Source organism: Rattus norvegicus, chromosome 5, assembly GCF_036323735.1.
Source record: "Rattus norvegicus strain BN/NHsdMcwi chromosome 5, GRCr8, whole genome shotgun sequence".
Classification (NCBI taxonomy): domain Eukaryota; kingdom Metazoa; phylum Chordata; class Mammalia; order Rodentia; family Muridae; genus Rattus; species Rattus norvegicus.
In genome coordinates, this window is record NC_086023.1 from 72,573,670 (window position 1) to 72,601,113 (window position 27,444).

The 27,444-nt window shown below is 44.6% G+C and overlaps 1 protein-coding gene across 2 annotated transcripts in view; it reads right to left on the reverse strand.

The window, feature by feature from the left end:
- Abca1 (ATP binding cassette subfamily A member 1) overlaps positions 1 to 22,894 on the reverse strand; it is a 122,888-nt gene extending 99,994 nt beyond the window's left edge. The window contains exons 1-2 of one of the 2 annotated variants that reach the window (XM_039109846.2): positions 22,583 to 22,894; positions 6,589 to 6,754 (exon numbers count right to left, since the gene is read on the reverse strand). In XM_039109846.2, the coding sequence (XP_038965774.1) occupies positions 6,589 to 6,654 (66 nt within the window). In that variant the 5' untranslated portion in view covers positions 6,655 to 6,754; positions 22,583 to 22,894. The remainder of the gene's footprint in view (positions 1 to 6,588; positions 6,755 to 22,582) is intronic. The other variant, NM_178095.3, reaches the window with a different exon arrangement.
- Positions 22,895 to 27,444: the final 4,550 nt, after the last annotated feature.

Below are 27,444 nucleotides of genomic sequence, written 5' to 3' on the forward strand. Positions count from 1 at the left end.
TCAAGGCTTTAGGGTGGTTCGAGGGTTATGTCTAAAGAACACAAAAAGATCAGTGGAATAAAATTTGGCCCTGGGAAATGATCTTCTGAATAACAGTAGTCAAAAAACAAAACGAACAAAAACTATTATATGTTTGAAAAATGAAGTGATTGTTTCTTAACACTGAGCTACAGGTGCTGGGGTTGGATGGAGCAGAGACAAAGAATCAGAGAAAACGGACACCAAGAACAAGGAGAGGGAAATATGCTTTCTGTCTGCAGCATGGTCACTAATCCAAGAAACATGGCAGAATTAACCATGATGAATTGGAAATGTGGTAAATTAATCAGAACCAACAGGAAGCCTTCTAATAAGTGTCGTATACACCTTTAATGATTATCTAAGTTGATACAATGTGGGGCAAATAAAAAACATTAATGACAGTGGGAAAATTCATAAACAAACGGAAAATGGTTGAGTATTTTCAAAAGCTAAAGGGGAAGTTGGACAACTGGTTGCCCAAACATCAGGCTGCTCACCAAAGGAAGACTTGTGCACTCTGGAAATACCAGGTAACTAACTCTATGGTTACCACCCACTGTCAACTTGACTGGATTAAGAAATGTGGAGGAGCTGGGCGGTAGTAGCACACACCTTTAATCCCAGCACTTGGGAGGCAGAGGCAGGTGAATCTTTATGAGTTCGAAACTCTATCTTGAAACCCGTACCAAAAAAGGAGGAAATTAAAGAGACACAGCTTTGCGTGTACCTTGACAGGGTATTTTTAAGAGTCTTAATTGAGTAAGGAAGAGATCCACTCTAAATATGGGCATCATCACCCAATGGACTGAATATAAAGAGGGAAAGACATTTATCCCTTGCAGTTCCCTGATGCAGATGTATGCAACCAGCCACCTTCAAACTGCAAGCCAAAATAAATCAGTCCTTCTGTAAGCCGCTTCCTGTCAGGCGTTTGAAGAACCCCTCAGCAATGAGAAAGGTTACACAGCAACCAACACTCGTCAAATCTCCAAATGAACAACTTCAGAAATGTCCCTATGTGGACAAGGTTTTATATAAATGTACCGAAAATAAGTAGGGAAGGAATTACTGTTTTACAAAGTTTACAGGCATGGTGTGAATATGAAATTACAGATTTAACTTGATCTGTCCCTGATGTCAAAGACTTCATCATATGTGCAAAACCTGAAATGAAATCTTCAAACCTAATCAGTTCAAAGCCAGAGGGAAGGACAATTTATAAGCCATACCTATCCCCTGGAACGCTAAAGCCTGATGCAAAACCACTCAGAACCCTCGTAATGACTGTTAAAACTGGCCCGTCTTTTGGAAGGACATCTGATCACACACTTCAAGGGCCACTTCATCTTGTCCAGTATTCCTACTCCTGAGATCCTGGACTAATGAACCAACATAACAGTAAGAAAGTGCTGTAAGCATACGACCCTCAGAAGATTTCACTTGAAACAGCAAACACCAGGTACAAGCTAAATGCTGCCGATAGGGTTTGAGCTTACAGACGTGCACTGTTGGCTTCACATATAGCTCTCTGGGATGCCAATGACATCATTCTACATTAGACTGACAGCCAGAAGATCCCACACCTCTCTTACTAACTTACCAATGGTGTGCCCTTCATCGGTGAAACAGACTTCACGGAATTATTGTGAAAATGAAAGCATAGTAGACATAAAGGTGCTTTTGAAGCACTCAAGGGCAGCCTCACATCAGATCTCATCACTATAAAGATTATTTACAAAGATGAGGACGTGCGAGCCAAGCCCTGCCAAGGAGCACAGTCCATCAGTCGGTGTGTGTGTGTACAGAATGGCAAACGCTTCCTGCCATTCCCACCACTCCAGTTACCTCGCTATCAAGACCCAGAGGATGAGTCCTATTACTCATGCTGGGCCCACCCAAAGGGCTCCTTTCAGATATAAAATCAAACTCAACTGTCTGTCCTTAACTGGAGGATCTATCTTCCAATTCATCTCCAGGCGCTCTTCATTTAGTGAGCCAGTGCCCCTGGCTTCTTTCTGTTTTCTCAGCCTAAAATATGGTGTCTCCCGAAGTCTGAGCCCCTGATCTGTGCATGCTAACAACACTGCTACCATTCTGGGGCTCCAGGCTTGAGTGCCATGAAGTACCCTACTCAAGCCTGACTTCCACAGTTCACTGCTTTACTCCTAACACTTCCAGATGTTGTAATGATATTTTTACTTGTGTGCTGCTAACATTTCACATCCTCGTCCCTCGATAAACTCTTATGCTCCATTAAGGACAGGAACAAAGCCTGTCTGGTTTATCACTGTACACGAGGCACAATCTCCCACAAGTAATGGATGCTCAGCAAACATTTATCTAAGAGAAACAACAAACGGGCTTGTCCTCACATTCTTCATCTCTAGAAGAGGAAACCAAAGCTCTGGAGAACACCAAGGCACAGGGCTGGCCACGCTGGGACGAGAACCATGACCAAGGTTACTGAGCTGGAACTAAGGACAGGAAGAAATGTTCCGGGAAACAGGAAAGGGAAGTGGAGTTCCCACACACTGTGACAGTCTCTAACTACTCAGGAAGCAAGAGTCCTAATCGTTCTCACATTCATTCCAGACTGTCCTACCAGCAGTCTTCCAACTTACTTAAGAGTTAGAATTTGCTCTTTCTTTTGAAGGCAAAGACAAAGAGTCCATCTGGCCACCTCACATTGTCCCTTCTGTTTTGTGGAGACCTTGGCCTCTGGATCAAGCCCAAAGCCAGAGGAAGATCCTGATATCCTGAAGTCCACCCCCTTCCTGTCCCAAACACTGTTTGCATAGAATAACTGTTGCCCACACACTAGCTGACTGGTACTTTGGACCCAAACTGAGCTTTGGACCCTTTTGCAACTCAACTCAATGTATTCTTTGCCCAAGAGAAACACTGGAAAACTAACTCTGATTGATGGACCCCATGAGTCTGCACAGTGAATGGAGACAGAGAGTTCTTAAGAGTCATCTGCAACCAAGGACACAAGACCAATGCTGCCTTTAGCTGGGGTTCCTCAGCTCCAAGCTTTTGCACACTCTTTCTAGTTCTCCTAGATGCTCCCAGACCTTCAAATAACAGACCAGCAACACACTCACCAGTCATCAGGCAGATTCTTATCACACACATCATAAGTACCAGGTTCTGTTCTGGGCTCTAGGCCATGGGTACAGATGTTTGTAGGACCAGGGCATCCTACAATGAACGTCCAAGCACTGTGGCTATCAAGGGGCTTTAAACTTTTGCCCTTTCATAATGGGCTTTTATTCTGTGAGTTAAGAAAGTGCCACCGAAGGCTCACGCAAGTTCCCATCCCTACAAAACTGTAACTGGATGGATTAGACAGTAGTGACACAGCAGTTGCTAAGGATAAAGTAAAGCCAACCTTTAAAGGCCCGGCCTATAAGGATGCCAGGAGATGGATTCTGACGTTACTTCAGGACTGAGCCTGTATCCAATAGGTTCTGACATTACCTCAGGAGTAAGTGAGCCTGTGTCCGTTAGAGCCCCATCTCCAATAACTGTCCAAGAGCCAGGCTAGATCTTGGCAGTACCTGTTCTGCTCATGAAGTGTCTGTGACTGGAAATCAACTGTGTTTCTTTCTGATTTCTCAAAATGGATTTACTTTAGCAATCGGGAAGGGAGATGACTCAGACAAGCTGGTAAGCAATGATGTATCCTACAAAGGCCACCTGTGTCCAAGGACTGTGTCCCTACATCCCACTCCAACAAGGACTCGCCAGTAAACTACGTTGGACTAAATCTGTCTATCTTTCTAATCCTAGTAACTTTAAACTTGTGAGCATAATGCAAATGCAGCACTGAGCAAGAAGCAGCAGGATCAAGTCCGATGAAGACTGGCTCAGGAGCTAACCCTGCCCTCGTCTTGTGCTCCTGGACAGTGCACTCCTGACTCCTTGCCTGGACACAGAAACCCATAGCCTACACTTCCTCCTCCCTCAAGCTTGGTGCTGTGATATGGCTGCAAAAGACTGGGAAAGGGAACAAACATTGAGAACTGGAATGAGGAGGGCTCAGCCTCTGGCCCCAGATCAGCTTCTTCCTGACTGATCTAGAAGATCACCTCTACACTTTGTGCCTCAGCTTCCCCACCTGTAAAATCTGATATTCAGAGCAAGCTCCCTCAAGACCCAGTTTTCACTGCTAAAGTGATGTTTCTCACTTTCTGTGACTCATGAATGCGCCCATCAAAGCAGAGACAATTTACCACCAGGTAGGAAAGTGACAGACATACAGAGGACAGGCAGGGAATACTGACCAAAGTATAAAGGCAAATGTAACCGACTTAGGACCATCAGGACCCAGGAGTGATTGTGAGGTGCCGGACGTAGGTAAGAGAAAAGTCAGAACTGTCAAGGTTTGCTGATAGAGAAGTTTTCAAAAATTATGCCACCAAAAGTGATGTAAGGCTGGGCATGGTGATATACACCTATTCCCAGCACTAGGGAGGGAAGCCAGAAGGATTAGGAGTTCAAAGGCAGACTTGGCTATATGGTGAGTTCCAGATCAGCCTGGATACCTGAACCCTGGTCTCAAAAAGACCAATAAATAAATGGCAGTCTAACATAGTAGTCACCGTTTAACATAGTCTAACATACTACTTCTGGTGTCAGACTATCGGCAGTCAAATGCTAGCAGTGCAGACATCTGGAAAACTCCTTAGTCTCTCTATACATCAAATCTGTTATCTGTACCACAAGGAGAAACTACTTCATGGGGTTTAAGAACGACTAATACAAACTAATTTCCCACTTTGTCGGCTGTTTGGTTCAGTGGTAGAGCTCTGGTCTCGCATGTGCAAGGCCCTGTAGTCAACCTACAGCAATTATAAAACAAATATATAAACAACACATAAGGGGCCTCGCTCATAGAAGCACATCCTAATTATTGTCTTTTATTATAGCATAGCAATGTACATTATATTTTGTCATTATTACTAATGACAATGGACACAGAGATCCTAGTCATCGCTCTCTCACTAGTGACCCTGAATTCAAGAATTCAGGTTCCTCATTTGTAACATTAAAAGCTAAGCAAAAACTCTTGTAAAGCTGGAATCTCTAGCCCCCCCCCCTCCGTGTGTGTGTGTGTGTGTGTGTGTGTGTGTGTGTGTGTGTTCATTCACATTCAAAGGATTACACCTCTGTTTTCCATGAAGATCTTAAACTTCCTGTGTTTCCATTTCAATGATCATCTGAACACCTATCTGAATTTACTGACTCCAGCATAAATTGTGCCACAAGCCGTCGAAACTCAGGTTTACATTAGTACATGCAACTGTATGACCGAGACAGCCTACGGATGGGATTAATGGATGCTGCCCAAGTAGAAACACGGATGAAGAACTAAATCATTAGCACTGAGTAACGGCCAGCACTGTATCATCTCAGTCACCATGACCTTCCAGTAGACTGGCCAAATTCAAAATGGCCAGCATCGTGTCACCATCTCTACCACCATATTTCACGTGGCAACTTATACTTTGGATTCCGGCTAAACGAAGTCAGTGTTCTTACTACACTTAAGGTGATAATTTGAGTTGCCATGTCCTTCTTCAGGTTTTATTTGCTTTGATTTGTAAATCTGCATGGGGACCTATTGTTTTTATCATTAGGGTTTAAATCTATTTTTACTAATATACTTAAGTCATGTTATAATAAAAACATCAGTGAACAAAAGAGCACCTCAGTATGTTTGTTCCCTTATAGGAGATCTTCGAGTACTATTCTACTTCAAGAAACACTAAGCTAAACTCTCGTCAGGGTTCAATAGATTATCTTGGTTACAGACAGGTTGAACTTCATTAAGACAGCCAGGTGGAGATGAAGGTTTGTGATCCAAAAAAAAAAAAGTGCAGGACAGGAAACAAGTTTAGACGTGAGCTACAGAGACGTGTAGCTAAGCAGAGAGGGCAGGATGAGAAGACTCAAACTGGTCAGAGAAAAAGGCACCACATGGAAGGCTGATCTAAGTCTCAGGGAGCTCGCCTTGCCCTAGAGTCTTCACAGTCTTCCACAGAAAAATGACATTCACCTATGAAGTAACAGTGGGCCTGGAGTACTCAAAGAAAGACTGGCTTACATAGAAAGCGGGTAGCTTAGATACCTCCACAGAAATGACAAGTCTCAGTTACTATAATCTTCCAGGCTGCTGAGGAAGGCTTAATGCTGAGATCGCCAGGCCCATCTCTAAGACATGCTTTGGTATTTCACTTTACAGAAACACTGAGGCTTACAGAGAGCGGCGGAGTTACCAGAAATTCAGTGAAAGGAAATAGTGGGGTGGTGGGGGCTGTTTTCTGCCAGGCTGCAGAGGTCAGCACCTGTGTCAGAAACTAGCACAAACTCATGTTATTATTTCTGCCTGATGGATCACCTTCCCTTCATGTTGAGCCATGGGTCACATCAGAGCCACACAGTCCCGTGTCTACTCATTCAATAACCACCACGTGAAAGCCAAGAGCACACCCTCCCCTCCCTTTCCAACCCCCAGTCCTTCCCCATGGAGAGAGCAAGAAAGAACCCTACAGAGAAACTTACTGTTTGTCTTCTTCGAAATGTCAGATTCTTCCACAGCAGCAACCTTAACTGAGACCAACAAGCCATGTTACCTCTGCCAGCACCCACAGTGATCTGTGTGTGTGGCTTGAGAGCCCTGGAGGAAGCAGCCAGAGCACGGAGCTGTGACACTGTGGCTGGTCATTAACTGAAAGATAAAACAAGAGAGAGAGAGAGCGCGCTGTCAATCACTGCTTCGAAGCCCTATGCCGAAGAGAGCTGTGGCTCCAACCCTCTCACCAGACACCTCTAACACCCTGCTGGTTCGTCAAAGGGTCATGAGTCCTGGATTGCCAACCTCCAGACAGAGCTTCCGGGAGGCTTGCTGGCTATAGGCTGCCAGCTCGGTGCAATCAATGGTCCTCATCACGTGAGCCACACTGAGGTGATCATTTAAGAATGAAAAATACATCTGTGACAACAGGTATGAGAGAGTAAATTTCCCTGGCCAAAACAGAGGTCAGGCATGACATCCTAGTGTTCCAGAGGTCTGCCTGCCTTCCCTATGAATATATGTATCCTACCAGGAACCGTCAGCAGCATTTATAAATCCTCCTTTATCCCTGGAGTGAGCGATATCCCCTAACATTCGCTACAGACAATGTTTTCACCTGGCCACAAAGCTGGACACTTCTAAGTGATAAACGGCATCATTAGCCAGGCGGTTCCCCCAGTAGGAAGCTGAGATTGTCTGAGATGACGATGAGTAAACACCAAAGCAGTGTCACAGACACCTGGCTCCCATGTGATATGGATGGAGCTGGTGTTGCGTCTCTGCAGAAAGAAAACAGTATCCCACGGAGAAGAGCGCCTGCCAAGGCCTGATCCCAGCAGGGCATCTGTGAACATGGCAGGTTCCTACAGTAGGGACATATGGAGCACACTTCTGGACTTGCTCTCCGTACCCCAGAACACATGGCCACTTCACTCCTACTTAGATGTTGCGAAGGTCTCCTTGGGGGACCGTTGACCGTCCTAGAGATTTTCACGAAGAGGTCATACAAAAGACTGTGTCCTCCTTACCCAGTGTCCTTGTTACCCACTACTCAGCTGTATTTATTCAACGCTGGAAAACTTCCAGTGGCTTTGGAATAGGAGGAAAATGAAAAATGCCGAGAGGAAGAGGAACGCACGGGTTATCAAAGCCGGGACCTGACAATGGTCGCTAGTCACAAACTCTCAGCAGAAAACACTGCTATGAAATGACTCCTAGTGACTGTGGCTTCTAGTAGCCTTCTAGCATAGACAGGTGGGATACTGGGCAGAAATGCTAAGAGACAAAATCAAAAACTGCACTCAAAATCCATGATCTTGATCAATGCCCAGGAGGTTTCTGATAGGATTTTAGGTCCCTGTGATACCCTTTTGCTCCCTAATACAAGAGGACTAAGATTAAACATTTCCAGGAAAGAAGGGAGAAAATGAAATCAACATGTCCAGAAAAAACGGATGCCCTACAATGGCTAATTCTAGGTCATTTATTAGTAATGTAATAAATCAGAACTTCTATGATAGTTAAACCCTAAAGCCTTTATTGTTGCTCAGCAAACCCAGAAAGGACACAGACTACCCACAGTTCCTTACTCCAAAAGTAAGATGACGTAGGCCAATAGTGAGTGGAAGGCCGGTACCATTTGGCTTGCAGTTCCCTGTTAGGTGAAGCCAACTGGACTCAGAGAACTGACAGGGAGGACATGACCAAATTGTTTGTAAGTCGCACTTAAAGAATTATTAACTGGATTTTTCTCCAGTTAAAGACACTCTCCAGGAATCACTTAGCTGACTTACAGGGTACAGAAATTTTCTCAGAGCCCATTGTAAAACGGAAAAAAAAACCATCTGGAATACAATAAATGTAGTGTAACAAGAGGGAAACTAAGGTGCAGAATGAACCCTGGTGGGCACTAGCCCACCAGATCCCCAACTGTGATCCTAGGACGAGATCCATGGCCTCTGAGTAGCAAGTTCCTCATTCCGACAGGGGGCAGAGCCATCTACCTTGTATGGTATTCTACTCTATTAAAGGAGGGGATGGAAATAAATTCAGAACGCAGCGCAAAGGCGTAAGGCAGATGACAAAGAAACCCAGGTTCCTATCTCCCACCCGCACTCTCAGCTGCACGGCTGCCCGTATCCTCCAGCAGAGAAACAACTGCTTATCTAAGAGGACATTCTGTTATTTCTAGTTTCTGGAAAGTGAGAGGTGGGATGAGTAGAGTAGGAAGGACAAGCTCTCGATAGTTTAGGGTTGCTCTCTAGGGCCAAATCCATATCTGGAATTGTTTCCTGACTCCTGAGCAGAGATATTCAGGGAAATAAAGACAGAGTCACACAGGGCACTCATGAGATGAGAGAAGAGAATATGGCCCTGCAAAGCACCCTTTGGGAAAACTGAGTTTTCTTGGAGGAGATTTTCCTAGAAGTTGATGAGTTTCTGAGTCTCTGGAACCAATTTTAGACTCCAGGTTCCCCAGGGACACAGCGCGGATGTCATGAGACCAGAGGAGAAGTTCTTCTCTGGCCGTGAAAACAAAAACTGGTGACATTGCAGCCCGTTCTTCCTGGACACCTGCATAATCCCCACCCACACCTCCACCTCCATCTTCAAATGCGGAGATCCATGCGGAGGGTGACTTTACCCCAAGAGAGCGGAAATGCCTGAGTCCTTCTACCCAGGTAACAAAAGCCAATGGGACATTTCCACATCAGTTTTCCAAGGAAGTGAACAGGCAAACCTCAAACAGCACAGTGGGGAAGGCAATCCTGTGCACTGGATTTCTCAATGCTTTGAAGTATAACACACTTGCTCCTGCCCCTACATGAATTTCCGGGCACCGGCTGGAAGCGATCCCACTTCAGAATCATATCATCCCATCCCCCACCCCACCCCCATCAAGAGCCTGCTCTTATCTTGATCCTGCATGACTGGAGTAGCAACTCCAAATTGGCCTCCTTGGCTCCAAGCTCGCCCCATTCTCCTCCCTTTGACACAAGAGCACTAGATTCCCACCACCCTGGATGGAGTCTTCACCCAGGTTTACTCAACTTCCCTGGTGGGCCTCCAGCAACTCTCACCTCCTCTCACCCACTTGGCCAAGCCCTGGAGGGCTCACACACTGGAGACATGCTACACCTACTCTCTCCTATGCCTAGGACCACACTGTTCTCTTCCTTTCCACAGAACAACACTTTCTACAGAACTGTGAGCTTGCCTAATTCCACCACAACTCTGGGTCTCCGCAGACCCTCGACTAGCTCAGCAATCCTTCCTGGTCACCTCTCTCTATCAACATCTGAAGGAGCAGTACTTTCCCTGCAGTGTCTGTCCCCTTCTGAGTTGGGACAGCAGTATTCCTGACCCTCCCTCCGTCCCAGTTATTTCCAGCAAACAAATAAATCAGTCCCGGCTTGTTGAAAGCATGTAGGGGCTTTGGCCTCAATTAAGCTTTTAAAACATGGCCATGAAAAGCAAGGTCTCCGAATTCAAGGATGATAGCATTCTTGGGCCTGTGGTAACTGATCTCTCAAGCTTGATTAACTGATTCAAACAATTTGTCCCTAGGGAGAGAGCCCTGTTCAGCTGCTTCTACAGCAAGCTCAGAAGAGTCACAAAGGACTGCAAAGCTTCCCTGATGACTCCCTCAGGCACCCTGGGAAGCTTAAGTGATTTGAAGTCTACTTTGCATGAACACCAGGTTTAGCCCAGGACCACACAGACCTCCCAAAACCACTGCAGTCATGGAACTGGCTCTCTGCAAAGTTCCAGGATCAAGTCCTTAGAGCCATCTCTCTGATTCTCGGCATTAGTCTCACTTCTCAACCTGCTAATTTCCACATCCCGACCTTGACTTGTGCAAGACAGATCTGGAAGAAATGACTGCTCTAATCTTCTACCAATTTGCTTAGCAATTTTTACTTCAAACGCCACTGGCATTTGGAAGTTTTTAGAGTCTATAGAAGATGAGAGTCTCCTAAGACAACAATCCTGGATATGCAAAGATGCTCACACCGGTACTTATAGGGAAATGCAAATTAAAACACAATGAGGTATCAGTATACACAGTAAACCTAAACTTAAAAAGGATGAGCAAGTGTGTAGAGCAATCAATCAAACTCAGTACACTGACTTCAGGAGCCTAAGTGACAAGAGCCACTTCGGAAAAATGTGATAGCTTCTTATAAAGTTATACATTCAGTCGTGAAACGACCTGATCGCCCCACCTCATTTTACCCTAAAGAAGTGAGAGCAAAAGCCCACACAAAGACATATGCAAATATTTATAGAGACCTCACAGAGAAAAGCGGGTTGAAAACAACTGAATGTCCATCAACAAGTGAGGAAACAAAAATGGAGTATCACCGAGCAAAAAAAAAAAAAAAAAATGAACCCAGCATTGACACATGCGACACACACAATCTCAAGAGCTGCACGCTTAGAGAAATAAAGCGCACACAGGAGACAGCTACATAATGTCTGAGTTGTACTGAGCACTGTGAAAAGAAATGAAACAAGAAAGACTGGAACCAGGCCACAAGCTGTCAAAGGTTATAGGTGAAGACAAGAAAAGACCACAAAGGAGCACGTACGAGAATATTGGAACGTGGCTGGAGTTACACCATTTACACCATTCGTGCATCTGTGAAAAGCCCAACTGCATACTTTAGAAGGGTAAATTTTACAGAATGCGAATCATATATCAATAAACCTGACACTGAACAGTCCCTTTCTATTATAATACCTGACAAACACCAAGAGTCCCACTATGCTTTAGACCTAAGGATTGCATACGATAAGGACTGATTACGGTAGGGCTCCCCGAGAGGGGGTATAGTAGGTAAATAGGAAATCATTACTTAGTAATTCAGCCAAACAACCTCTTCCTCAACTCTGCCAGGCTCCCATTAACCACAACAAATATCTAGTGGGCACCATCACAAGTCATGTGCTGCCAAGGACCGGTAAGATTCAGTGAGAGTAAGAAAGGCATAAATCCTATTCTCAGGGACCCTCAGTTCAGCAGAGAAAAGTCAGCAACATGAGAGGACATCTCTAGAAGGAAGAAGTGAGAAGCTGAGCCAACCTTTGGCTGCCCACCAGCCAGCATTATAATTTTTTTTCACTCATCCCTAAAGCAAACTGGAGGGCTAGGCAGACTGTGACACTAGCAAAAGAAAACACATACACACACACACACACACACACACACACACACACACATGCATATTTATACACAGAAAGAGAGGGAGAGAAGGAGAAGCAGGAGAAAGAGAGGAAGGAAGAAGAGAGAGAGAGAGGGAGGGAGAGAGAGAGAGAGAGAGAGAGAGAGAGAGAGAGAGAGAAGTGTTCATAGGAAACTTGGTGGACAGGGAAAATGATGGACCTAGTCACTTAGCATTCTGTTTACCACTGTCTTCCTGACAAGATCATTTTGACATTTAGAACTTGACAAATGTATCTCAAAGAGATATGAGACAAGAGACCTACTGAAAACAGAAGTTAGAAACATAGTAAAGGTCAAGTCGAAGAATTTATCCCCCTCAGTTAGCATAGTAGGAAAAAAACAAACAAACAAGAACATCTTTCCCAGACTACCTCTACTCTGTTGACAGAAATGTAGGGCCGGGCCTGGCAGTGCTGGCACCACTTTTATTCCCAGCACTCAGAAGGCAGAGGCAGGCAGATCTCTGAGTTCGAGGGCAGTCTGGTCTACAGTGCAAGTTCCAGGACAGCCAAGGATACACAGAGAGACCATGTTTGTGCATGGCCACACTGTCAACTAGAAACCGTTGTGGTATGGGAACAAAAGGTTGGGCCTGTCATGTTTCTTCCTGCAAGAATACAACGGGGGATTCCAGTGTTAGACTCCATGAAATAGTCACTCAACCCATGACTCACAGAAGCTTAGCCAGTACCTGTTTCCCAACTACAAAAGTCCCCAAGCAGTGACCATGTAAGTGCTGTCTCACTGGAACTGAGAAGTTGGTCTTTCTGGACATAAAAGGGGTGGGAGCTCCCAGGCTTGTGTTCCATATGATAGCTGTACGTGTAAACCGAGTGCCTAGGGGTTTAGGAAATAGCCCCCATCCCCACCACACTCTCCTGCAGTCTTACAGAATGAGAAGAAGAGGACCCCCCACCCCAGGCAAATCATTTACATGAGAACAGTCACATGCCTCTTCCCAGTCAGCCGTTTCTCTTATGCCTCTGTTTATTCTTCTGAGTGTATTTCTCTTCTCAGTTCCATCTAAATACTTCAGACACTTAGCATGTGCATCCAGCGACTAATTTTCATTTCCAAATAGCAGTGGTCATGTCAGCTATTCTCAAAAACTTTCAATAAATAAGTCTATGTGTTTCTCTGTGCTCGTGTCTCTATGCTCTACTTTCTTAAGACAACAGATTTCCAGTTAGCAGAAACCAGACGCAAGGTGAAATTCTGGACCGTAGCTGCAGGCATAGTCTGTAGATTTCCTTTTCTTAGGGGAGGTAAAAATGGGCAAATAAAAACTGCAACATCTGTGGTGTTCCATACCACTAAACGGTGAGGCAGTAAACGACAAATCAGGGGTAGGTCCAACTATGGCAGATCTGCAAAGGTGCTGAACTCAACTGATTGTGCATCCGTGAGACACTGATACAAAAACAAGAAACACAGATGAGGCTCCTGCCTCATCCCCAGAGGGTTGTGCAAGGTCTGGAAATATCATGGATGAAACCTGTAAGCCCAAAGAGTATGCTTGCTCTAGAGAAGCCCTGTTCTCTAATAGCGTCTCAGAGCCTGTGTCTCTGTATCAGTACCCATGTCCGGGGAGAAGCCTAATGAGGTTACTACCTGGCTGGCACGGGCTCACTGTACCCATAACTTCAGACCAGATGGGCTGCTGTGGGGTGGGAGGGACTGTGAGCTATCCTGTCATTTCTCCAAGGCTGACCCACCAGCTTAATACGTGCCTGAAGCTAAGCTAATTGACTTGATGAAGCTTTCCTGACCTCCAGTCACAGGCTCACTACCCTGAAGCCATCCTTGCCAGTGGTCCCTCAAATGAGCCTTCACTCAAAAAACGAGAAACAGGCACTCAGATACCCCAGAAATGATGTCACTACCTAAAGATAAGATTCTTAACACTGATTTTTTTAACACTGAAATTTGTAAAAAATCAAAGAGGGCAAGAGATCTTCAAGAAAAAAAAATCAACCTCAAATTAATTAATTGATAACGCCTCTCCAGGAGAGCATCACTATTTCAGAAGGGGCTGTGCTAACAACCTCCCAATGGAGACTGCAGAAGCTGCCGATGCTATCATTCCCAACAATTAGAACTAGGGAGGCAGCAGGGTTCAAATCGCCAAATGCATCAAACGTCCATCCTTACTCATAACTGTAAGATTACAAACAGCCGCGCGCATCTCCCCCCAACAGGGGACACATAGTCAGCATCCAAGACAAAATTCTTTGCGCAGAGCTTCGTTTTCAATGCAAGAGCTAGGAAATAAAAAAATGAAAAGGGAAACCCAAAAGCGGAAGTGAGAAAGGCATGTGGAGCCGATCAGTAACTAGCCTTTGAGAGGCAATTCCTCCCGTCCGTGACAGTTCTACTCTACAAGAGATCCTAAAGTCCCTGATGGTTAGTCAGTCAATGACCCTATTTATTGACCTCAGACTTCCAGTGTTGGGACTTTTTTAAAAAAATGCTTAAAAGCCAGTCTTTTCTGAAACCAGACCTGTACCGAACCCGAACCCTTGTCCCTCTGTAGTAAAATTAGGGGAAAATTCTAACAAAATGTTAGAGATCACCTCTCACCTCTCACCGAGTTCCACTAAACAAACATAGAGCAGGAAGAATTTTGCAAATAATACAAGCATTTGCTTTTTCCCTGGTTGGGGGGGTTGGGGGTGGGATGTAGCACATAAGGAAATGAGCCTTCTCTTCCTGTAGAAACCAACCCACCCTCACGACTGACTGTCATAAGGAGAAATGTAAAAAATCTTCAACTCTGGTCAAAATGCTAGAGTAAGAGGTACTTTGGCATGGGTCTAGTGCACTCCTCCACCCTGATGTACGAGCTACCTGCCAGCCCTGATTTGCAAATCTGACTGGACAATATTCCCTGTTGTTCTAAGATGGTTTTCCAAGAGCATCTTGGGAGCTGTGGTTTCGTGGCATATTAGTAAAAATAATCATACCTGCCTCACATCACTGCAGTGCGACGGAAAAAGGTCACTGGCTCTGGAACCCTAAAGATTCTGACACCCTGCATCCTCTCCATAAATCAGAGCTCAACAGTGTATATAAAACATTTATCTAGTTCCTGGAACAAAGTGAGCACAGTATACACTGTTATTGTAATAAGTGCTACCCACTTCACAGAGTGAAGCTTTCATCCAGGGTGGGGCTGAGAGTGGGCAGACAATTAAAGGAACCTCTGTCTCCTCTCTTGGTCCGCAGAGAGAATCCCATTTCCTTCCAGGGCCTTTCCAGGGCCTTTCCAGGGCCTTTCCAGGGCACTTTAGGATACCAAGGTTTTGCCATAGAATCCCCTCTGGGGTCTCTACTATCTCCACACTGTCCACCATTCAGCTGTTTTCTTTAGCCCTTGGCCGCTTTCCAACAATTCTCACTTGGGTCTTGCCTAAAGCTTCCTCTGTCCCATTTCATCCAACTTTTTTTTAAAAAGAAGTATTTATTTTATGTATATGAGTACGCTGTCGATGTCTTCAGACACACCAGAAGAGGACATCGGATCCCATTACAGATGGCTGCGAGCCACCATGTGGTTGCTGGATACTGAACTCAGGACCCCTGGAAGAGCAATCAGAACTCTTAACCGCTGAGCCATCTCTCCAGCCTCCTCATCCAACTTCTAAATCAATTATCTTAGAAGTCTGGGCTTCAATCCTGAGTCTCTTTTCAGATCTGCTTATGCTCTTCCCCAGTTGCCCGCTTAGCAAGTGCGCCCTGCTGAATAAGTTGTTTAAAGGACCTAAGCCAAGGCACCATTTCCAGGCGTGTTAAAAAGCAAACAATAGAGCTCACAAGAACATACCAGTTGAAAAGGACACCTTCCTGGGGGGCCAGGGTAGGGCAGAGGGCTCATCCCAAAATATAAAACGTTTGGCACTGCTCAAGAGCCCTGAGCTCTAGGCCCACAAGTTCAAGTCAAAGACTTAAGGAACCCTTTCAATATCTGCACACAGTTTTTCTACCTCAACTTTATTCCCTTCATTTTTACCAAACAGAACTCTTATCTAGGGCCAGCTTAGAGATCAGGTGACTGATACCAGGACGCTTCTCCAGAGGGCCCTTTCACCAGCCAGCTCCTGAGCAGGGCAAGCAGCCGCCCCATGTCCCAAGTCAGTTTTGAGTGCCAACTAACTAGACAAGTGAGAAGTTCATTAGGCTGCTAGCTGAGGCCCAGAGGCAGGAGTCCTTCCCTCCAGACTGACACCTTCTCCACAAAAACACAAACAAGCCACTTTGCTGGCTACCTAATCAGAAGAGGAGGAGAAAGAGGAGTAAGACCACAATTGGTTCTGAAAAACAAAACCGTAAGGGCGTGTTCACTTTTTACTTTTTAGTATTGACGATGCAAACACTGTTATTTGGGGTTTGGGAAGATCCTGCAAAAATAAAATTCATCTCAGATGAGTCCAGTATTATCAAAATTCTATGCGTTCCTTTCTTTAAAAGTGACTCTGTTATTAAGATTCCACAAATCAAATATTCAGAGTAGCAAAGGAAAAGTATTCAGGGGGAAATGAAAATCAACTCCTGGGTGGGACTTTGGTGGCCTCATTTAAAAAAAAAAAAAGGCAGATTTTATGGTGCCATTTAAAAAGTCACACACTCCAGTCTCCAAGCAACAATGTACTAGGTGGCTGCATCAGGTGAGAGCCAGTGTCCCCACATGAAGTGCCCAGTTGGTCTTCACAGGTTCCTCAGCAGGGGAGAACTGCCCTCTGATCACGTGAAGTGTGGCTTGCTTGGCAAAGGGGGGAAGGTGTTGCTGTTAAATTTGCAAATCCCCATGGGACTGATAACTGAGTAAATGCAACGGGGACCAAAGGCTGGCTTTATGTTAAATTCAAGGCCCCACTATGACTAACACCATCGTTAACAAGTGTATAAAAAAATACACCTGCCCCAATCACAATTAACACCAACCAAAATTAGTATCAGGATTTTATACTTTTACAAAAAGAAAACATCACCTCCCAGACCCTCAACAACCAGCAGTTCTGTAAAATTTTCTTCTCCTTTGAACTTAAAGCTAAAGGACGCTTTGTCTTTGGGAGAGCAAGAAGAGTTTCAGTTGAAAAACGTAGGATTCAAATGGGCCCAACAGAGATAAATAAATGAGACCAGGCCAATGTTTAAGAATTCAGTGTCCATTTAAGCCTTTTATGCACACAATTTTTCTTTACTCTTCTAAAGGGCATTAGGACTCTAAATTCTGAAAGAGGAGACACCATCCAGGATTGAGGAAGCAAAAGAGTAAGAATTTAATTTCCAATTAATGCCCACTAAGAGAGTGGATCTAGGCAAGGAATCCTACTGCTTTGGGACACAAAACAAAGGAATGGTCTTTCTTATGAAGAGACCAGAATAGATGATGTTAAAAACAAAAGGTTGGGGATTTAGCTCAGTGGTAGAGTACTTGCCTAGCAAGCGCAAGGCCCTGGGTTCGGTCCCCAGCTCCAAAAAACAAAAAAACAAAAAAAAAAAAAGAAGAAGTCTACAGCCATCCCACCCTGAATGTGCCTGAGACCGCCTGGGAATACCAGGTGTTGTAGCCTTTAAAAAACAAACAAACAAACAAACTAAAAACAAAATGAGGCTGGAGCGATGGCTCAGTGAGTAAGAGCACTGGCTGCTCCTGCAGAAGACCTGGGTTCGATTCCCAGCAACCATATATATGATGGCCATCCATAACTCGAAATCCACAGAATCCAAGGTCCTCTTCTGACCTCTGCAGGGACCAAGTAGGTACATGTTGCACAGACACACGTGCAGGCAAAACACACATAAATTAATAAATCTAATGTTTAAAAGTTTAATAAAGATTTTTAAAAACCCTGCCAGGGTCTAATGTACCCAGAAGCCATAGAAACACAGCTCAGCAGGCACAAGAGAGGATAGGCCTGCCCCTACTCCCAACGTCGAAACTGTTCATCCACTTCCTTATTCACGGATAGACAGGGTGTATCCACTCGGGAATCAGTATCAATGTGTTTACAGGATCACAGAGGAGTGAGTTTTCCTCACCCTTTCAAAGAAAAGGGTGTTCTAGGGGAGGTAGCAAGAGAAATTTTGCTGAATTGGGCATCTTGAATGTCTTCTCAAGGTCCGTGTGTTAAAGGTGTGGTCAGAGTGTTGTAATTAGGAAGTAGTGGGACCTTCAGGAGTCCGTTCCTTACTCCAGGGTGGCTTCAAAGTCTTGGAAATAACACACTAAACAGTGTAGATTTTAAAGCACAGACCTAAAAAAGTATGAAAGCCAGAGATAACGCGAAAGAGACTATTGTACTTTTTAAAGTGTTTAACGCCTCTAAGTCACCTAATGAGTTATCTCTCGATCATCCGTAAGAGTGCATTAATGAATAACCCAAAAAGTCTAAGGGGAGCACCACAGACATCGTCTCAAATCGCAGCTGCCGCAAAAAATGGAAATGGGACGGGTGAGTAGAACTGTTTGTTCTACCAGTCATTTAGCCTAAATAATTTAAACACGCACCAAAATTCATCCACGTATCACAGTGATGCCCATAGCCATATCGTTTCCTAACACTGTCCTGAGAAGGTCTCCTTTGTTGGAGTAGTTTTAGAACACAGGAAGCGAGCAGCACCCAGCCCCTGAATAGGCTCTCTGAACTATTTTCTGACCCACAGTAGGATAAGGTTTTGCAATCTAGATTCTACCATCCAGTCTTCTAGTAAGAGCATCTCCTCAACCAGAATCACCCTCAGTATACTCAAACACACACTGGTGTAAGTGATAAACATGAACACAGTGGCTGCTACCCCACTTTTCAGAGCCTGACCGTAATATATGCAGATCTGTTCAAGTCAGTATCTGTCAATTTCCTTATTAGAGGGACAGATGATGTGCAAGGGGAAAAGAGGGTCAAAGACTCTCTTTAGAGAAGCATGCATGCTCCAGAAAGACAAACGGTGATTATAATTTTGAAACCTAAGTACATGATATACATGAGCACGGGGAGCAGCTCCAATGGAAGTGCACAATGGGAGGGAACTGTGGGTCCAGGAGACTCTGAAGAGGAATGACATTCTCTCTGTCAGGTCTTCGAGTCTGCAAAGTCTTGTTTTAGAAAGCAAGTGTGATGTCCCCCACGGTCAACAAGAAACAGGCACGCTGCTTTTGTATAGTTCACGTCTGACAGTGTATGGTGTAGCTTGAGACCCGCCTGCAGAAACCATTTCATGTCTGAGGCTTTCACTCGGACTTCACGTATGATTAAAGTAAACCGCCTGGCCCCACTATCTGTAGGAACTACTCTGCAGTCACACTCTAGTCACAATTAATTAGCTGAGGCAGGAGTATCGCATTCATTTAAAACCAAGTTTTGTTTTTGGTTTTAAATGAGAATTGAACAAATGTTACTGCCTGGGGTTTTCGTTGTTGTTGTGTTTTGTTTGTTTGCACTGTGTTGCAACCAAGTTCTCTTCCAGAAGAGAATCTGACAGGACTACTCCAGAGCAAAAATGGGGATAGGATATGGATCATAGCTTCCAATAAGAATGATAGCAAATGACTACACAGAAATTTCACGGTATCTGAAATTGTACCAGAGTCTCACATAATGTGGACAGTTAAAGTCTTCTGGAATTTGAACTCAGATCTCAAATCAGCCACTTGGCAATGGAGCGCCAAGGACCAGTTAGCCTCCCACCTTCTTAATCTGTAGACACAATAAACAAGCGTGGTTCGAAGATTAACTCAGTGTCTGAGAAACACGGGGACAGCAGCAGGTAAGGACTTATTAAGCCACAAACACGTCTATAATTGGTATTCAAGGTGTTTTCAAATCCGTGTGTAAAGGCGGGCTCCAATATTTTAATGCAAGTGCTCTCCCAGTACAAGTAAATCAAACAAGTATTACGATTGATCTTTTAAATTTTTGATGTCAGAATAACTGACCATAGGTACTTTATAAATAAATCCATTATTTACTTAACATCTAGACCATATGTAAAAATGTATTTACACTTGAATGTTTCAGACATGCCAAAGCAATGCACCTATGTAGTATTTTCTAAAAGTCCAGAAAGTTTGTAATTTAAAAGTTTAAAGGAATGTCCACTTAACTATCTTAGAAACTCAAAATAATCTTAAAAAAAAAAAAGCATAGATCTAACCACTTTTCAGTCACTACAAATGCAGCCCACGGAAGCACACTGGTATGTGAGGTGCAGAAACAAGGAGAAAAAACTTAACATAAGAATGTCCCAGCTCCCCTCACACAGGTAAGGCAGCACACAGCTGAGTTGCTAAGTGTCATTCAGTTTTGATAGTGTTGGCATTGGGGCTTCCATGAGCAGAAGTGGGAAACCAACAAGCCCCAGTCACCCTTCCTGATTCCAGACCAATTAATTCATGGTCTCCCATAAACCTGAACACATTCCAAATCATCCTATAAATCCGAACACATTCCAAATCATCCTATAAGCCCGAACACATTCCAAATCAAGATGCATCTGAGGTCCGTAACAGGCCCACCTTTAGGTGCTAATAAATTAAAATATTCATCTTCAGACAGATAGTCAAGTCACCACCAATGAGTCGTCCAGAATACCAGTGACTTTTACAACGGGACACTTATTTTATGGTATTGATTTTTGCTCCAAAAAGGTACTGTGAGCATTATGTTGCTGGAAATGTCCTTCTCTCACCCCTCAGATCCAACTTGTTCTCACATAGATAATAATCAACTCCGTGCATCACGTTTTAAAAAAAAAAAACCATTTTAATGACTTGTGGCAGCGCTGAGGAAAAGACATGCTTACAACAGAAAGTGTAATTTACCTGTATTATTTTAGATATTATTATACTACCCACTCGAATATTCTCTATGCTGTCTGTACCTCCTTTGATGTTGGGGGAGTTGTATTTTTGCAAAGATGGGAACAGCAATACGTTGCCCTTATGTCTGTATTAGAATAGAAAAAAAATGGGCTTGAAAGAAAAGGGAGTAGTACTTTTTAATTGGCATTTATGTCTGGTAGAGTATTAAGACTTAGGTCTGGGTTCCAAGCTATGACTAAGTGGTAAGGGTGTGTTTTCTAGCCTGCAGGCATGTGTCAGGTGTGTGTTGTGGGAGGTGAGGATTGAGCCACAGAAAGAAAGTGGTGTATCATTCTCGTCAAGGAAATTTTGTGGGGTTTTTTTTGTTTTGTTTTGTTTTGCTTTGCTTTTGTGATGGGTGGTGCTAAAGGTCTTGTACAAGGTTGACACTGTACCATTGACCTACATCTTAAGCCAGGAAGTGTTCCTTTTGTTTAAATATCTTTCCTTTATTATATATTTATTCTGCCAACGTCCTTTGAGGGACTTGGTAGTAAATTCTTGTTTTGTTTTTTAATGGTGATACCAGTGAGGCCAATGAAGGAGACTAATTACTTCTAGTGACAGATACTTAGTTTTCCCAAACAAATAAACACACAAAAACAAACAAAAAAACAAAAACAAAAACTGTTTAGTATTTCTCTCCTTTCCAGAGGTAAGTGCAGGAAAAAAAAAACAAAAAACAAAAAAACAAACAAACAAAAAAAAACAAAAACAGGCACCTACCCACCAGCCTGTCATCAGTAAACACCCCCAAGAACCATGCCTCGTTTATCAATGGCCTGGGAGTCAGGAAACGAAAAAAAAAAAAAAAGAATTAGAAGAAGGGAAAACAACAACATTGGCTGGCTTTCCCGGCCCTCAGGGTTCCTCCCAGTTTGGAAACACCAGTTTTGACTAGATTCACAGTGAAGGGAAGGACTAGACTCTCACTCTACACCGGGCCATACCTTGGCTCCCCTGCCAGGAGGCGCTGCGGGCCAGTCTCCAGGGGCCACCCGCAGGCCGCCCAGCCCCCACCCCCTGGCGGCGGAGCCCAGCCCTGCACCCGAGCTGCGAGTTCTGTGCTGCCCGCTGGGGTTACTTGCGGTCATTCGGCTGCAAAACCTAGCCCCAGCTTCTCAATCGGTGCTCGGCCCGAAGGGACCACTAGCAGAAAGCAGGAAGATGGGCCAAGGGGTGAGGATGAATTGGGCACCCCAGCTTCGGCTTCCTGCAAACTCTCTTCTAAGTTTTCTGTCTTTAGAAGTAACAAAAGTGGTCCCCCACTTTGCGCCAGGGGATGCAGCGCTCCAGAGTGCAGGAAGCCTGTGGGCAGGACCCCCGAGTCGAACAAAGCCCGAGAACTCAAGCACGCAATAACACAAAAGATCCCGTTTAGGACACTTCTTACTAGAGTTCTTTGGAAACAAGGACATGCCGCCCCAGTCCTGGGAAGAGGACCTCCAAGCTAGAGGCCAACACGATCCAGCTAAATAATGGAGTGGGGACTCAGATGTGACACTTCCACAAGTGCTACGACGGCCTACCCGGTGCTAGACAAAGGGGGACTCTTTGTAAAGGATCCTCTCATCTCCCTACCCCAGTGGCTGTTCCCCTCGGACGCCCGGGAATCTTGGCTCTCACTGTGCCCAAGAGGCGAGTCTCAGACACCAGAGATGCTTTCCCTGGTCTCCGATTCGGGGAGACCCGAGTGCTGTCGTTCTGCGTCCCGTGGTCACCACGATCTGTCCCAGAGCATTCTTTCCCCATTTATGCCTCCCCTGTCCTATTTGCATCCCCAGAAGTAGGGGATATGGGAGTTCGAGTCCCAACAAAGTCCCCAAAATGGAGAGCTCCCCAAAGCTTCCTTGGCCCCGAACCAAAATGCCCAAGTCACTGAAGAACCTCTTACCTGTTTTCCACTTTGCTGTTTGCGTCTGTTTACCCAACCCCTACACAAACCCTTCCAGAAACCGGGAGAAAAAAGTAGGGGGTGGGGACAGGGAGCAGAGCAGCTCCCCAAGCCGGCTGTGGTTGCGCGGGTCCCGCGGCGCCCCCTGCCCAGCTTTGCGCTGAGCCGCAGAGACAGAAGTGGGCTCTGCCGGTCCCGGCCCGCTCGCTCGCTCTCGGAATTACTGGTTTTTGCCGCGACTAGTTCCTTTTATAGATTCGGCTGTGCCGAGCGCCGGGGTTACTACCGGTCAAACGCTGTTCTCTCCCTTTTTCCCCGCCTCCTTCCCGGCCTCTGTTTATGTAGTTCAGTCACTCAGCAGAAAGCACGTGGAGCTATGGCCCGCCCCTTAAACCGGCGACAGTGCGCCGCGGCTGACACTGGGGGAGGATGGTGCAAGCTTCGTGGGGTCCGCTTTCGTAGCCCCGGCCCTGACCTGCTAGCTTCGGGTAACGGGAAACTCCGGACTTGAGCTGAGCCAGGGACTCCGCATTCCCGGCAGAAGTGGGAAAGGGAAAAACGCTTCCTCTAAACTCTTCTTTCTGCAATTGTTTGGGGGTTTGTGGGTGTTGAATTTTGAGTTTGTGTGTTTTGTTTTGTTTTGTTTTGTGTGTGTTTTTTTCTCCCTACCTTCCTCTTTCTCTCCCTCCCCCCCCCCGCCCCCGTACTCCCTCTCTCCCTCTCTCCTTTTGTTAGTTTACTCAGCCCCCAGCTTGGGAAGGAAAGCAGACCCACCCCCGCCCGGCCCCACAGATGCCAATCATTTTCTGTCTCTTCCTTCTCTTCTTTAAAACGTCCTAGATTGGTGCAAGGGGTGTGGAATGGACAAAGTGAATATCAGCTTGTTTTGGTTTCTGCCTCAAACCTTTACTTCGGTTTTCAAAAGAAGATCCGCTACCTTCCAGAGTTCTAGACTGACACACACACACACACACACACACACACACACACACACACACACACACACACACACTCCACTGGTAATAGGTACCTGTAAAGCCACAGGGGGCAGCTGTGGTCACAAGAGTGGGTTTTGATGATGTCAAACGACCACAGTTAGATGAAGTTTTTCTGCCTTTATTTTATTTGTTTTAATTGAGACAGTCTCATGTAGCCTGCTCATAAACTCAATAACCTTGAATTCCTGATCCTCTTGCCTCCCAAGGCCTAAAATTACGGGAACAGAGCACCACGCCCAAATCTGTACAGTTGCGGAGAGATGGAGCCCAGCCTTGCACAGTAGGCAAGCATTCTGCCAGCTGAGCTATATCCTTAGCCCTTGCTTCCTGTCTTTCTAGAGAGAGCGTTCTCTCTGTCTCTGAGTTTTCTGAAAATGAATTTTGTTGGAACTTTTGAAGTCATCGGAAGAGGAGTACCATAAAGAGTCAGAATCCTACTGACTGAACATCAGTGCCAATTTTTAGTGACATCCATACCCTGTAAACTATTTCCTGTGCCAGACTTTTTAAAAGTCCAGTACTAGCAAAGAATTTAAAATAATGTCCGTGGCCATCTGTGTACAACGGAAAATGCCTAAGGGAAAAGGACCACTCTCCACATGATTCTAGGAGATTAAGCTTTTCTGCAGTTTTCCTCTTCTCCATATCTCACAGCAATTAAAACACACGCACACACACACACACACACACACACACACACACACTCTTTGTAGTTTGAAGGGTATGGTTCCCGAGAGTACTCCTATTAAATTCTGTTCCCAGCATCCACTTGAAGGCTTCAACCATCTGTAAATCCAGTTACAGGAGATCTGACACCATCTTCCGGCATCAGGCATGTATGTGCTGCACACACATGCATACAGGCAAAACACTCGTGTACATAAATAAATTTTTTTTATCTTAAAAACAAAAGCTTACTTCTTGGGTTTCTCTAACAGGGAGTAGGTGGCATCGTGGAGTAGGCTACACAAATCAGGTAATTAGGAGGCAGAGAAAGAAGAAAGACTAGGAAGAAAGAAACCCCAGGCAGAGCATCCTGGGAACCTCGCTAAATGAAAGCAAAGACCTTAAAACCCAACTCGATCTGTTTAACTAATAACCCCTGTAGGGTATGGAATCCGCCCTACAATAAAACTCTCCCTAGGGGCGATAAAAGCAGAAACAGACTTCGGTGGTGGAAGTATGGATATGCATTTAGTACATCTCTACCCTCCAATCCTTAAACCGCTACAGAGGTCAAAGGCTTCATCCGGGTTATGCCCAGCATTAGCGTGTTGACACCCAGTGACATGTCCTGCCAGAGGGCAGCATCTTATGGCACAACTGCTGGATCCCAACAATTAGAACGTAGAGGAGATCACACTTAAGAAAGAAAGCAGTTTCAAAGCGGGATGCTCTCCATCCTTTGAGTGCCCCTGGTTAGTGTGTTCCTGAGCGGGCTGCGAAGAGTTTTCCCCACCACATCTTCTGGATTATAGCACCTTCACCAAAGGCCCCAACCTTGTCCTCGGAAGCCCTTTCTACCTGAGTAGGAAGGCCGCTCTTCCTTACTGTTGCTCTGAAGTGGTGGCTTCCATAAATGTGCGCTGGGTGACTCGAGGTTCTATTCTGAGATGACCCTGGGATGCTCTAATTGCGGACTTGACCTTCAGGCAGCTGTGGCTGTACTGACCTTGCTAGAGAGGTCGTACAGATACAAGAAGCTCAATTTTATCATGCCACAAAGCCTTTTAAATCAAGACTCCCTGAAAGGCAGAGCTTGTAGGATAGTTTTAATTCAGATCTGGCAGCCAGTCTACAGTCTACAAATGCCTTATTTAAAATAGAGAAGAATTTTTAAAAAAATTTTCTCTAAAAATGTGCTTCTTGCCTGAGATACCTACTATTTGGCTCCTAGTAGCTGAAAAAAAAAGACACTGCAGGAAGTCAATGAAATTTTTTGAAAAACATCAACAAAATGATTTTCCAAAATGAATTTGTAGTGATTAAGTAAGCCTACTGGGGGCTGGAGAGATGGGCTCAGCTGTTAAAGGCTAGGCTCACAACCCAAAATATAAGAAAACCTACTGGTCAGAACATTAGAGAATAAAATATGACTCAAAAAGAAGACTAGAGAGATATCTCTATCAGTAAAGGAGTTATCATGTAAGCATGAGAGACTGTGTTCACATCCCCAGAACCCATGTAAAAGCCAGATGTGGTATACCAGTAATCCCAGCATTGGAGAAGAGGAGACAGGAGATGGATAGAGGCCCTGGCTAGCCAGTCGAGCAGAATCAACGAGAGACTGTGACTCAATAAATAAGTAAATAAATAAAGCGAGGAGAAATTGAAGACATCTGATGTTGATATCTAACTTCAAAATGTACACACACATATGCACATACATGCACATGTGTGTGAGCACACACACACAGGCACACACCTCCCTCCCCCAATTGGTAAATCCTCTTTAATAAAGAGAGATGAAGAGACCTACAGTTCAAAATTGAATCAGCTTAATTCCAATATATCTTTAGACACAGGGTGGAAAAAAATCTTCAAGCCATCAGTGATCAAATGAGAAAATCCAAGTTGCCACCCTTATAGGTGGAACAGGCTCTAAACCACGTAGACTCTGAATGCAGTGTGATTTCTTCTGAGTAGACCAATGTGGTCCCTTCTGTATTAATGTAAATTCTATTAACACCCAAGCAAGATACAACACTGCTTCTATTCTGGCCTTGAGATACATATATTTTCGGGTTTGTTATGGTCAACCAGTTGTTCCAATTTGTAAATAGATATATTCCCTGAGCATCGGGCAAGAAGTGAGTTATATTTTTTTTCTTAAAAGCTGCAATTCCAGTCTGCCTTCCTCCAAATTACCCTTTCTTTAACTTTACAGGAAAGTTTTAATTGTCCCCCTTGTCCCTCATTAAATTCCCCATGGTACCCAGACTGTTCTGTCCAACTTAGTGACACAGAGGTCTGAGAATCTTTTTTATTATTATAAAAATATTGTTGCAGAAAATACCTCACACACAGGCAGATAGCTTAAAACTGGTAACGTTGAAGACCTCTTTTAGGTCCTTAGGCTACTTGATTTCTGATATTTGAAACTGAACCACACCTGCCTTCCTGAAACTAGTTCTAAGTTTCATGAATCTGGTTCTCTTGTGGCTATTCTGCCCCCTTTTTTAAAATTTAATTTGTGTTTTACTTATTCACTTTACATCCCACTCACTGCCCCTTCCTGGTCATCCCCCCTCTGACAATCCCTCTCTCATCCTCCCTCCCCTTCTCTGAGTGGGTAGGGTACCTCTGGCACTTCAAGTCTCTAAGGCTAGATGCTCCCTCTCCCACTTAGTTACACTAACTCCTCTCTCTCTCTCTCTCTCTCTCTCTCTCTCTCTCTCTCTCTCTCTCTCTCTCCAGCAACTCAGCAATTAGTATCTTTATTGACTTGAAATTGTCAGTGTTAAAAAGATTTATTCCATTAGAAATAATAAACCAGAGATTTGCTTATTTGGTTTTTCTTTTTCATTCTTTGTAGCTGCGACTTTGTTCTATTTTACTTCTGTTGTCCTTAAGAAAGCCACTTATTAACATTTATCAGCACAAAATGATGAAGACATTCTGCAAGTTACAATCTCCCTCAGAAAAGAAAAGCCCAAATGTATCATCTTCCCCTCAAATATCCCTCTTTTGCCCTCTTAACATCATCATCGACATCATCATCTGGTCATCTACTGGGAAATCACAGTCTTGCTTAACACTTTTATCTCTGTCTTCATCTTCCTCTTCTCATTTGAGAGAACACCATGGCCAGGCCGGGGGTACCACCTACAAATCTCTTAAAGGTTTTGGTTCTTCTCCATCCCC